Genomic DNA, 14,578 nt, shown 5'->3' on the forward strand with positions numbered 1-14,578 from the left:
TAAGAATTTTCTCTATCAAATAGTACTGTTGTGCTCTTTGTGTCAGTTGTAGTTTCCATGGAAATAAATAAGAGACATAACATTCTAAGGGACTGAAGTATATACGCAAAATATTTTTGGTAGGGGAAAGGAGCTGTGACTTTTGTTGAAACTTTTGCTGTGCTACATGCGGCCCATTTCAAAACAACAAAAAAAGAAACACTACAATGAGCCAAAAATACATTGGAGTATGTATTCTGGTCACTTTTAAAATTCACAAATTCTTTAAACGTCTTTTTTAGTCTATCTGAATCATGAAGTAGGAAGATGCAGCTTGTTACACAAAGATATGAAGTAATGTATCTATTTTTATTATGTGAGAATAATATTTGAGAACAGAAATCTACATCTAAATATATCTATGAGGAGCAAAAGGGGCTTACTAGAGGCATGTGAAAATGTCCAGAGTTGGAACACAAGGGATTTGAGTGAAGTAAATTGAAATAATAAAAGTCATGTTCATAGAGGAATATATGGACATAATTGGGTATAAACATACACACCATGTACAGACATACCTGTCTCTTGGTTGCAACTCTAATTATGGATGTCTTCCTTTGCTTCCTGCTGTTCAGTATTTTTTAAGTCTTACATTGGGAACACTTTCAGTTTGTGCAGCAGACCAGCTTCATCACCTGAAGAGGCTTTGCTGTTCTTTGAATACATGCTTAAAATCTGCATTTGTACTGCTTAGCATATATTAATATTTTTTGTACTGAATTTTATTCCTGATAAACTGAATAGAAAACAGAAAATGTACCAAAAGCAAGAAGTTAATATCTGTAGTAGCTTAGACCCACTGTACAAGAAAGGCACTATTAGATCTCCAGTTGAAACTCTAAGAGCAAATGAAGAAAGCACATAAATGATATTTCTATGGAAAACACTCTCAGCCTGATGTTTCTTGTGGCAGAGAGAGATCACAGGAATCATCAGTTGAACTTTTGTCATTATTACTTGATATTTTTCTTAGTTGTCTGTCACTTATATAAATATAGAAACTAGCACTAATGGTGCACCACCAGTTGCTGTGCAAAGTAACTGACTGTTGCACAGAAAAAGAAACATTTGTTCTTTCAAGCTAGCATCAATAGCATTCGATGCTTCCAATTTTTTCTCTTATTACAAAATTGCCTTTCTCCAAACCTTATACGACCATTCTTGAAGTGGAAATTCTAAGTTTTCAGTCTTCAACATGTAAATACACAATGGCTTTAAGAGGATAAACGTGCCATCAAGCAGCCTTCTGATAATTTCTAACACTTGAAAAATCTCTGTAGAGGACTGAGTTGATGTCTTCATGGACGTACTTTCTAAGAAGTGACTTCTGGGTTGGGTACTGCTGTATTTGTTAAGTTGGAACTTAAACAAGGAAACATTTTCAAGTTCAGCTTGCAATGAGTTATATGGTATTTTGCCATTCAGGCACTGAATGCCACTAGCTCTTTCTGGAGTTTATAATCAGCCTTCACTGTATTACTAAGGGAAGAAAAACACACTCCACACTTGCGTATTTTTAGGTTACCTGTAACAGTATGCTGAGCAGTTTGGGTCCTTGTAGAGGTCCTTGTTTGCTGCCAGTGGAGACCTTGTTGCTCTTCCTTTTTTAAAATCCAAGTATGTACCTGTGCAGGGGTTATGTTACAGAGTTGTTTTGGAGTACATTCTGTGGTTCCTACAAATATTTTAATCTTTCAAGTACTCATTTACTTCTTAATGAGTTTTCTGATATTCATGAAGGTCTGCTTTTCAAAGTTAAACCAAGGAATCCAATATGGTGACATTTCCGTTCTCATAGTCAGGGCCTAGGAGTGTAATACAAGAACCAGATCTTGTGCATGTTTTATATAGATTATTTTCTTGTGCATTCTGTTATTATGGCTCTGTGAGGCACTCATTTGTGGTATCTTATAATATAATTTTGACACCATACTTTGATGTGACAATATGACGTTTTACATGGGGCCAGCAGCTCAGTATCTCAATAGAACTGGGTAACAGCTTTGAAAAGACAAAATATTTGTTATTTCTTTTTTGCTTACAAGCATGACGTAATTTTAATTTTTAAAGATAGACTTTTTAATTGGTAATAAATGTTGCGATACCTGTCTTTAAAGCACAAGAGGCTTTATTTCAATAACTTGAAAAACTACGTGAAATTAAGCATGATTTTTCTGGGAGAAGAGAGAAGAAAAAGCACTGAAGTATTATTATTATTTTTTTTCTACTATTTTGGCTGCATCACACATGTTTCCAATTAATTCTAACAGGTGATATCTTAAGCAGTTGCACCTGAGATCTTCCTAGTCATGCATTTACTTATTTCTTTATTTTTCTTTTGAGGCTGACACCTTGTAGTAGCCATAGCTGAATAGGATCCCAAACTACCGATGCTGTTTTGCAGAGTTTCTGGAGGAATTGTTACCTCATACCTACTTGCCTGCCTGTGTTGACAAGGTCTGTGACAATCTCAGACAGTCTACTGCTTTTAATGCTCATATAGCTGCTGGAGTCAGTGTGAGTAGCTGCAACTGACCTCTGTAATACAGTCTTTGACTCATCTTGATGTTAGCTGAACCAGGTTGCTTGTATCAAGTAAAAGACTTAAAAAGTAGAGGAAGGGTTAAAAATCATTATCATGTGCCTGGCCTGAAATTACAGCCCAGCACCTGTGAAGTCTTGAGTGACTTCAGCTGCAATGGATAGCCCCTGCCAACACTGTAGAAAACTGTGAGGCTGCGAGGAAGAACAGGCAAGTCTATCTTTGAATTTATTTTCATTTTGTTTCCTGGTTTGTGTATTTTGTACGTTTTCTCTTTAAGCTTTTTTTCTCATTTTTATTTTTATTTTTTTTTGTATTTTTAAATGGCTTAGTGTACTTCATTTAAGAAAAGTAGATTTCTTCTGCACACCAATGAGAGCAAGTGAGTCTTTCTTAGATCATAGCTTGTGACTTCCTTATTTTAAAGTTATATTGAATTTTCTCCTTGGAGATGCACTATCGTTGTAGTTAATTTTTGTTGTTGTTTCTACCTTATTTTATATCTGCCTTGAAAACAATTTTTTGTAATATCCAGAATAAATCAACAAGTAATCTAAGGTATGTATGTTAGGAAGTAATAGTAGCGTGTCTTGCTGTCTGTAGTGCTGAAGGGAGGGCTTATTCTTCTCTTAAAACTTCATGGGTACATCTAATAAAAGGCTTTTTTTTATTATTTATTTATTTTTTTACATAAAGCTACCATTCAAAACTACTGTAGTGGACGGAAATATGCATGTATGTGTATATAATAAGCTATGAACATTATTGTATGTTAAGTGTTACACATTTTGTAGAAGTACATGTTCCTGAAGTATTTCAGTTCTTCAAACTCTCTTTACCCTTGTGTTCCTATGTAAGGTGGCTAGAAGAGCTGATTGCTCATATGCCTGGCTATATATGAATGATTGTAATAGGAGGAAATAAGATTGTATCCAAGCACAGGAAGTTGGTATCCTTGAATGAGTTTTCCCATTTACTAAGCAATTGTTTGGGTTTTTTTTTGGTTTTTTTTTTTTTTTTTTTTTTTTTCTGTGAGAAGTGTGGCAATGCCCTGTAGTAATTTCAGAAGAAACTGTAGTTCACTTCTGTTGTAAATTTCAGCATACAGAAATAAAGGTTTTTGTATCCATTGCTGTTTCTTGCTCCCAAGACATATTCCAACTGATGTACAGGTGAACGTTTGTTCCTTGTGAGGGGATGTTGTGCTGTACTGGTGTGGTGGTCTCATACAGAGGTGATGCGTGGACTCGTGGGGACACACTAATTGTGTGTTGAGTACTACTGAGTAAAGCTGGTGATCAGTTGCCTTTTGTAGGTCACGCATGAGGACTTGAAGAGCAGAACAGTTCAGTATGTGTGAACTTATATTTCCCATGTGCAGTGGCGTTAAAGGTAATTTGGATGACAGAGCACCTTGCAGCGCGGATGTTGTTGACTATACAGTCGGCATGCATTAGATCAGACTTTACTGCCTGACTCAGGTCAGGCCAGCACCTATGTGACTCTTGGGAGAGTCTCTCTGCATAGTTCTTCAGCTTCCAGGAGATTTTATTGGTTTGAGCTCCGTGCTGTGTGCATCCACAGAGCAGCTTCTGGTCCAACTCTGGAGCTAATCTGTTCTGTGGCATTAGGTGATTATGTATCTTTCTCCCCAGTGCACTGCATTCCCTGAATACTTTGCAGGTCTTATTAGCTCTAAAATATCCCATTCAAAATAATTCAGAGACTGAACAACTGCATTCTCATCCAGCAGTCTCTGGTCAAGTAAACTGAACCAGATCTTCTCTGGCTGTATAATCAGATTCCTTCCTTCCCCTAGGCATACCTCGGTATTGGTACAATGACGGTGATGTGCCTGTGCGGACTGTGCAGCCAACATGTTTCTAACATTAGAGGACAGATGAATGATTTCATTTGTAGTGTGCTGTGAGTCCCAGGTTGTGCTCTCACTTTGAGCAATGCAAAGGAGTTGGTGTGGCAGTAACATTTTGACCTCTCCAAAAAATCTTTTTACATAAACTTAGAAAATTTTGTTTATAATGTTCTTTTCTATCAGTTTTTATTTTACTGGAATAAATGGCTTAAAGTTTTTAAAGATATTTATTATAAAATGAGAAGCACGGCTGTATATAGAGTGAACCTCTTGATAGGGTCAAGATTATGGCGATATGAAGATGAAAGGCTGCCATAGGTAAAAGTCTCATGCAAGCACAGGGAATTTTTGTATTGCTCTTGTGGTTATTATTATTATTATTATTATTTATTTATTTTTTTTTTTAATTTTTTCCTGTGTGAAGATGCTGCTACCAAATTGGTTCCTTATAGCACATTTAGCCAGTGCATTGAAGTTCTGCTTGAGAGTGCTACATTAGAGCTTGCCCTGCCCTGTGCTGGCTTTACTAGTGCTTGCTTCACTTTGCACTTGATGTTTATTTCTGTGTCATTGGATCTACTGGTAGATGAGGATAAAATTAAGTTCCCATAAAATGATGCATGAGGAGCTGTTCCACTGCATTTCATTCACGCTTGGCACTTCCCGTCGGACCGAAGGAAAAAGGGCTTATTGATGACCATGCAGAGGTGTTTTTTTTTGTTTGTTAAAATGGTTTTGAACGCTTCATTGTTTCTTCTATGAGGTTTAAAAGAATCTTATTCAGTAGTTTGATACTTCTATATTAAGAACTTCCTTAACAAACTTTCTCTCAGTCCCGGGAAGAGAAATAAGTGTAATTAGGCTTTTTCCTAGGCTGTTGGTGGTGTACTGGTATATAGTAATTGTGACTATATTAAGCGTATAAAATATCTAAGTTTATAAGGGCTGATCTAGTCTTTGGCAAATATTGAATTATGATCTGTTTACGTGTTGTCTGTGGTATTGAAGAGAAACAATACCCTGTTAGTCTGCCTTGTTCCCCTGAGGATCAATCTGTGAATAAAATAACTGGCAGAAATTACAACCTGAAGAAAGTCTTAGGAAGTGATGGGAATGGTCGTGGAGTCCCATCATAGCTTGAGCCAAAACAGTTTGTTTTTACCTCAGATTCTCATAGTTATCAGTACTTACACCTCTGTGACTCACCAGCTGTAAGCCCAGTTTGACTGTAATAATGTAATACTGTATGCTTGCAGTATGCTGAGGACAGCATCATGAGCTTATCACATAGAGGAGCACTAATGTGGGGATGAGTTGTTTTGAAAATCAAGCTTATGCGTGAGTTGAGGCAAACTTACAATGACTTAATGGTACTGGCCTTTGGCAGGAGGCTTTGGTTTGCTTACTGCTGCAGTATGAAAAAAATCAACTCTTCATTTCTAACCGTACTGCATTAAAATTTTACAGCATGTTTAGACCAATGTGAAATGTTTTCTGCCCTTGAACAGCAAGTTGTAATGTGAAGCTGTATTCTCACAAATTTTTTTTCATTGTGCTTTAAGACTTTTTTGTCTATAAAATATATATATATATATAACTGAAAATGTGAATTTACTGAGGGTGAAGTTGCGCACTCTCAGCTTCAAAGAGAAGGCAAGCTTGATTCAATATAGAAGTGTGAAATTTCACACTGCTAAAGGAATCTAGTTAGAAAACTCCTATATATACTTTCCCAAATACAAACGAGTGCTTCGTGTTTCCTTTGTTTATGTTTAGTGTTTTATTTACTGATTTGTTAGAAATTAAATTGCTTACTTGGTAAAAGTGATGTGAAATAACCAATTTCTGTATCTGCTTACGTCAGCATGTATGTCTAATGCATACATATTTAGGCTTTGTAAGCAAGCTTGTGTATCCAGTCTTTGATCTGTCATAGGTGTTAGAAAGAGGAGTAAATAATTCCCCTTTCCCTTACTGCCGCTTTCTCTTGCAAGACTCGTTCATATGGTAGCCATATGAAGACTGCGCTTCTAATTCCACAACGTTAGAGTGATCTCTGAGGAAGGCCTTTCAATTCAAAAAGAATTTTGACTTCTGAGAGCGAAATAACTCAGTTGCAAGGAAACTGGACACCAGATATTGAGTGCTAAGTATCAGTAGGTTCTGAAAGTTCCAGTTATCTTCCATGATCAAAATTCTAGCAAATAGACATCTGTTATCAAGGTGAAATTTAAGTTAGATTGGGAAGAGGAGAGGGAAGAAGACAGTAATACAAAGGCACGTGGAAGAAGCCATCTCCCTGTTTAGAGTGGTGTAGCTGTATGAAATTGTTATGCCCACTTCAATATGCAAATAACATTCATTAGAACTGTGAAAGCAAGTAGTTGGTTTTTGTTGTCAATGGAAAAAAAAATACTGAGAGGAAAAAAAGAAACCATTGCCAATGAAACTTCTTCTAGGTATTACAAGGCTGTTTTTTACCAAGGAGAGAAAGTTTGAGTGCGTTGGTTTGGTGGTTTTTGTTTTCTTTGTAGCTACCGAGCTGGAAGAACTTGTAATGTGGCAGATTTCTTCAAAATCGATAATATCTGCTCGTCAGCATAAATTTTTTTTTCAGAATGAAATGTGCTAGCATACGAACACTTTAGTTCTTACAGAAATGCTTCAGAGAACAGCTTAAAGGTAGTAATTCAAAACTCCAAGCGTTTGTCTGGTCCTCTGTGTTTTCATATGTTCTTCAACACTGCTCATATTTTCAAAGTGGAGATTTAAGAAATTTCTGAATGAATAAAATTGTCGTGTGCGCATACTGGAGAAATACTAGCTAATCTGGAACTGAACTCGTTTGTTCACGTTATTTAAATTACTGTGCTGTGATGTTTATAAAGCAAACAAGAAATCCAGATAACTCCTGCTAATTATTCCTCAGAGCACTGCAAGCTGAATATGGGAGCCATACGTTTCACTACTGGAAGACATCCAGAGCAAAACTGAAGATAAATAGAAGTGTACTCATCCATATTAAAACATTCAAACTTTCTGGTGACTGTCACTTGACTCCCTATCTCAAGAATGTAGGCAGGTGGTCTACAGATGGCACGATCTGTTTAGCTCATCTATGATTAACGTACCTAAAGCATTCCGTGTTGAATTTATAACATAAGCTTTAATACAATAGGGGCTTCTTGTGTTTATGCATAATAGAATAAGCTTTTAAAATGAGATGGCAATGTAATTTTTGTTCTGATTCTAACATTTTAGGCGTCTGAACAAGAACAAATTGCAAGTTCTTCCAGAGCTGCTTTTTCAGAACACACAGAAGTTAACCAGATTGTAAGTATAATCCAATTTATATTTCTATTGATTGTTCCTTATCCTTACATGGATTTGCATTGTTTGTATTGTGACTGTGGTGAGAGGTTTCATGGTATTAAAACTGCTAGGTTATAAAGGTTTTTAGGGTGCTGTGTTTTCTTTGCATGTACTGGTAGTTCGGTAGGTCGTAAATATGAAAGGGTTTTCAAGAAGAATTATTCTCAACTCTCTGTGTATAGTTATAGAAATTGTGAAAAGCGGCAGCTTATAGTCCAGATGCCACGAGAAGGCTGCATAGTTTTGTTACCTAAAAACATGTTGACATAGTGCAGGTTGTTTTTATTTTTTTCTAAATATTTTTCTCATCTTACTGAATAAAACAAGAAAACCAAACACTTGTGTTAGATGTTTTTATGGCAGCAGTATCAGCCTAAACAGAGAGGAGACAAATGTAAGCTTTGCACCATTGTTTTTTGAAGGGAAAAGGGAAATGTTAATACAGTCACCTGTTAGAGGAAAAGGAAGAGTGTATTGAAATCAGATGGATGAGGAGGTGCCTGCACTGTTACTAGCAAGAAAAGGATAATCTACCTTTTGAAAGCAGTAGTCAAAAGCTGTTTGAAATAAATTTTGCCAGGATTTAAGAAGCCAGCTTATGATCCAATCTGTTTTTCTGAAGAATGAGTTACATTTTAAAACCTTCTGTTTTAGGCTCGTTTGTTTATGAAACGTGTTTGTAAGGTCTAGGATTTGGCTAGTGACATTGAAAAGCTACTGTAGGGTGGCTGAAAAATTGCTGTGTCCATGTGGATGCATTCTACTACCTTCAGAATGTGAGCAAACCATTGAGGCAATATGGTATGCTTTTTCTCTGTGGAAATGCAAAACGTGGTGATGGTGAAGATGATTTTTGAAATCAGTTGAATGCTTAAAGCATGTCTCTTTGCTGAAAGTTTGAAAGCAGACAAGTTGAGCAGCACTGTGCAGTGACAGGTACTGGCTCAGATTTGGAGAATTTCTCTAATGAACTTTTTTGGTGTCAGAACTTGAGAAAGTTACTGCAAGTGAACCATGTTCTTCTGGAGAGAATAAATGAAAAAATTACAAGCTAAAGCTGTTTTTTGGTCTCAAAATTTGGATTTTTGAATAATTCAACTTTTTCCTACCTTTTAAGTGCACTGGAAAATATTTGCCTAATGGATTTGTTAAGAATGAATAATTTAGTTTTATTTACTAATGGTCTTTGCTTATTTCTAAAATTCTCTATATTTAAACTAATTTTTAGTGTAAAGCATGAGCTGGTACATACTTGTAGATACCATTATCAGCTCTCCAGAAGATGCTGGTTGTATATATTTCATAAAAAACTTGCTTCATGGAGATTTCCTGAAGCAATGGTGATGCTTAAAGTTTAAAATAAAACAACAAAAAAAGAATTAGAGCTTACACATATCCACTAATATGAATTCCTATTGAGCATGCTGCAACTTCATCTGTGAGTAATATGACTATTATAGAGTTGAAAAACTTATTGGTCATGTTGTTTCAAAGGGAAGTTGGTTGTTGATCACTTGTATTGTTCTGTCTTAAGGAGTTTTACACAAAAAAATCTATGTGAAAGTAATTCACCTTTTCCAATACCAGAGTGTGTTTTTTATTAGATTGCATAATCATGATACATTATAGTCTTTAAAAGCAAGAGTAATTTTGCAATTAAATTACAATTTAAAAGATTGTAATAAAAATGCGTAAAATACGATTATTAATATGAGTGCTGTATTCTATAATGCTTCCCAATGGATGCTTTTGCAACACTTGCCTTCATTCACTGCTGTTCATTCAAAGTCTTGTTGCCCTTTAATAGTGTTTAGGATGGATTGCTGTTGCAATGTTTGTGAGTAGAAATCTGCTTTTTCTTTTGAAAATACAAGAGTTCAAATATAATGAATACCTTTAAGTAAAATAGATCTTAGTAAATTGAATGGTTGATTCCAAATGCAGTTGGATTGTATGTTTTTCGTTCATGAAAAAAGAATGAGTGATTTGCTACTTACTGGAATGGGTTTTGGACAGATGTACATATGTTTATATACTTGGACATTGTGGGAACTATAGAGCTAGGATCATAGAATGATTTGAGTTGGAATGGAGATGATCGAGTTCCACCCCCTGCTACAGGCAGGGACGCTTCCCTGTAGACCAGGCTGCTCACAACTCCATCCAGCCTGGCCTGAAATGCCTCCTGGGAGGGGGCATCCACAGCCTCTCTGGGCAACAGGTTGCAGTGTGCCACCATCCCCACAATAAAGAATTTCTTCCTAATGTCTAGTTTAAATCTACCTTCATGCAGTTTTGTATCAACGGAGTATCTTCAGTCTTGTTGCTGCTGGAAATAGAATTACAGATCAGTGTTTTCCTGTCAATGATATGCTTGAAAGACTGGGGTAGAAATCTGTCTGGATACTCTTTTCTTCTGCAAGCGCACGCTTCGTGTAGTTTAGGACAGCTGTCCATTTGGCACTGTTCGTTTCTTCATTTGTCACTGGAGTACACTGAGGTCACTGTGCATTCTCACTGAGATGTTGTCTTTATGATGGCTAATAAAATTTGAGTAAGGAATTAGATACTGACTTAGAAGGCTTCTAAATCAATCTCTGCACTTCGGGTACCTTTGATATTTTTCTACAACTTTGTCCCAAAGTTCCAACATACACGATATCCTTCCATCTTTTACAGTGTTGCCTAGGCTTTGTTGTCACATTTAGTGGACATGAGAAGGCAGAAAGATATGTTTACATATGGGAATAAACCATAGATGGAATATGAGACATCTCACAAAATCAATTTCTCATAAACTTTTAAGCCTTTTATTCAAGAAAGCGTGGCTTTGAGACTTGTAGATTTTATTTGCTCTAGCTTAGATAAGAGTTTTAAGGTAGCTGGCGAATGAACCCTTTGTTGAACTCTCTAGTGGAAGCCTGACATTGCTCTGTTGCTTTGACTTCCTAGGTTTTAAGCTTCTTAATTGTTTTATCTAGGATAAATAATTCAGTATCTAATAACTCGAATTGCAGGTGTTTTTAATGAGAAATCTGAATAATGGAAAGGCACTTTTGATATTTCCAGAAATGGAGAAAAAATTGTATAGCTTTAGATACTGTTTACTCATATTGAGCCATTGAGGGGGAAAAAGCAAGAATTACAATTATAGAAGTGATTAAATGTGGCGAAGAAGTATTGAAAACCAAAGTATGTAATGCAACAGTTCTATAAAGAGGCTTTGATCATCAGGTTATTGTTTTCTGATATTAAAATAAAGCATCAAATTTGTTTATAAACAAATAATAAACATAGTTGTGTGTGTGCTTGAATAGTGAGTTTCCTAGTTTATTATGAGATAAATAACTAATATGGTGTACCTATCACTGTAAGAAGTCAAATAAGTAACTGGGATTTTGATAACTGGAAAAGTGTCAGCAAATATTCAGCTTCTCTTTGGCTTTTGTTTTTAAAGGGAACTTAGAAGCAAGAAAGCATGCATGCACCCTGCCAGGCCAAGTGGGAAACACGTATTGTTCTGTGCATGTGTGTATAGAAAAGCAATTTTAATGACAAAATTACTGGATGCTGACAGCCTATGCAAACTCATTGCTTATCATATTAACTTTAAATTATATTTTTATACATCAGTATTGTCCATCTCTTTTTAAAAACAAAATCACGTGATTCTTTGATTTTAGTGTTTGTGCATTGTGTATATTTGGTTATGTCCAGGTAGCTTCATCAGGTGATCCCTGGTAAGAGTAGCTGGAACTTTGTGGCGCCTGCCTTACTCAGGGAGCTAACCTTGATAAATAATGTGCTTCTAGGTTCACTGTGCAGAGCTGTCATCTATTGCATGATGTGCCTGGAATCAGAAGTTAGCTCAGATAAGTCAGCATCTTCTGGTTTGAACTGGGCAGGTGTGGATTAGATTTTACTGAATTCTGCTTTCCCTTGAGCCCTCTTGCAGTTCAGATCTTCATTGTTGCTACGAGATTCGCGTGTTCGATTTGTGTGAGACTTGATCATGACCTTTTAGAACTATCGCTTCTAAACCCTCCTTTCCAGCCTGACCCTTAGCAAGCTGTGAGCGTGGAATCACGGAATCGTGCTGTCTGATCAAATTCAGAATCTTTTCTTTAATGGATGTCTTCAGAAGCCGTGTTTGGAAAAGGGACCAGTTAATAAATCTCCTTAGTGTTTATTTTTGTTTCTGTTCTCTTTTCAGAAGGAGATCTGATGGATCTCTGACTTACAGCTCCATTACCATTTCATATTAAAGCAGGATCCTGACAATTCAGCTTTTATATCAGATTGAGTGATGGTGTTGCCATGACAAAATAGCTCAGGCTACAACAGCGTGTTTTTTTGTGGTTTTTCCACATACAATAACTGTAGTTTTACTGTATATAAATTGCAATGGGTCTTTTGAGAAGACAGTAAATAATTACAGTAAGTGTTTGCTGGTCTCTGGGGTGCGTTTCTGGTTTGAGAATGATGTGCATTAGGTCAGAGATCTTTGCTGCAGATAGCTGGAATGCATTTACACCATTTATCAAGCTGAAGTCATTTTATATCTTCCTTTTGGCTCTAGTTGCAAGTAATATATCTAGCAGGCTTTTTTAGTATGTAGACAAATCAGTTTTTTATTGGACATCGGTGGATTTTTTCCTGTCTAAATTAGTGCAAAAGACTACTTTTGGTGTTTTTTTTTTTTTTTGATTTGAAAAAAAAAAAAAAATAGTGGGGGAGAGAAGAAAACAAATGAAAACATTTGAAAAATGAAAACATCAAAAGGCTTCATCCTCATTGCGGCTCTTCACTCTCTATAAAATCGATTATTTAAAATTATACTGACCAAAAACCTTGTTTTCGCTCCTATGGGAAGCATAGTTGGTAAGCATAGTTGGAGTAGAAAGAGTGCTCTCTGGGAAAGTTGTTTTAGTGATAACTTTTTTTCTAAGAATATGTATATTGTCAATTTGTGTGAGCAAGTGGTTTATGGCAAAGGATTTTAGATGAGTAATGTGTTTTTCCTTGCTTTTATAAAACAGATGTAGTATTTTGGTTTGTGTTCAGCCCAAGAATTCAGGGGACCTCTCAATTGGTTGAAAGATTAATTTGCCACTTGCTGATATGGTAGCCTTATCCTGTTCCTCGGTGTCCATTTTTCTAGATGTACTTAGAAGCACTCTCTAAAAGCACATTATAAGTCTGAGAGATCATATATTAAATAAGATTGTACCGTTATGTCTAATTAACGTAGTCCTAAACTGGAGAATGCTTTGTATATTTTTCTAACACTGAGATTAGCCTTGTGAACCTTCTAAGCTCAACAAAGGAGGTTCACATTGTCAGTGCTATTTACTATTATAAATAGATGATGTTTCTTAAAATTCTTCCTACTCTTAATGTCAGTAAAATTCATTATGTAGTTACATTATTCAATTAGGTATTAATCCCGTCAGAAATGTTTCTTATCTCCAGAATAATGAGGAATATCATAGAATCTTTTGAATTGGAAGAAACCCTTAAAGGTTGTCTTGTCCAGCTCCCCTGCAATGAACCTACACCAGATCAGGTGCTCAGAGCCCCATCCAGCCTGACTTGAGTGTCTCCAGGGATGGGGCATCTACCACCTCCCTGGGCAACTTGTCCCAGGGCCTCACTGCTCTTACTGTAGAAACTTCTTCCTTACATCCAACCTAAATGTCTCCTCTTTAGTTTGAAACCACACCACACATCCTGCTAAAGAGTCTGACCCTTCCTTCTCACAGCTTCTCTACATACTGACCAGGATGCTAGAGGTCTCTCCGCCTTCTCCATGCTGCAAAGCCCCAGCTCTTATCCTCTCCTCTAGGAGAGGTGTTCCATCCCAAAGATAGTTTTTGTGGCCCTCCTCTGGAGGATGCACTCCAGCAGGTCCACATCTCTCCTGTGCCAAGGACCCCGTATCTAGACAGCGCTCCAGTGAAGTCTCACCACTGCAGAGCAGAGGGACAGGATCCCCTCCCTCAACCTTCTGACCTTGCTTCCTGGAGATGTATAGAAAAATATGGCTTTTCAGAACTTCTGCAATCTAATGATATTTTTCTTCTAGAGAAGATTTGTATTCCTTGCTTATAGCGTACATTAAAAGAAAAAAAAAATTGCAGAACTGTTGTGCTGATAAGCTGAAGAAACTTACAGGTGGTTTTCTCTTCCAGAAGGAACAGTTGACTTCTGCAGTAGCATGCAATTCCTGGTTTCAACCATTTCTGACACTGAGTAACTGCTTATTTATTCTGGAGCTGTGTAGAAAGGTGGAATTGAATGTCTCAGAAGGGAAGTTGTAGAAGAAAGGGTGTGCCCAAGTGTCTTCCTGACTTGGGTGGAAGAAAGTGAGCATTACGTTTTTATGAAATCCCACATGAAAGCATTCGTTGGCCTATTTTATCTTATTGGTTCACAAAATCAGAAATGGATGTTGGTGGGAGAACAGTAGAAGCTGTGCTATCCCTCCAGTATTCCATTACAGTGTGTTGCCGTGTAAGAGGTGGCAGAAGAGGGGCAGGCTGATGCAATGGGGTCTGACATGGAAGTGCTTCTGAAGCAAAGGGATGGAATTGAATTCTTCCATGTGGAAAAAATGGTGTTGGCTAACATGCATTGACACTTGCTGAGCTTTTACGGAGACCCAATGGTGAATAAAGGCACAATGAGGTGATGGGTGTTAATTGCTGGCAAAAGCACATTGCTAATGGTGGTGACTGTTGAAAAATAGTTTC

General features: G+C 36.8%; 1 protein-coding gene across 2 annotated transcripts in view; it reads left to right on the plus strand.

Moving 5' to 3' along the window:
* The window catches only part of SLIT3 (slit guidance ligand 3), a 472,881-nt gene that overhangs the window by 48,196 nt on the left and 410,107 nt on the right, over nucleotides 1-14,578 (plus strand). For both annotated transcript variants that reach the window (XM_042826239.1, XM_042826238.1), the window contains exon 5: nucleotides 7,716-7,787. In XM_042826239.1, the coding sequence (XP_042682173.1) occupies nucleotides 7,716-7,787 (72 nt within the window). The remainder of the gene's footprint in view (nucleotides 1-7,715; nucleotides 7,788-14,578) is intronic.

This window comes from Centrocercus urophasianus, unplaced genomic scaffold (genome assembly GCF_019232065.1).
Source record: "Centrocercus urophasianus isolate 14NV4802_14NV808 unplaced genomic scaffold, USGS_Curo_1.0 seq_26, whole genome shotgun sequence".
NCBI lineage: Eukaryota > Metazoa > Chordata > Aves > Galliformes > Phasianidae > Centrocercus > Centrocercus urophasianus.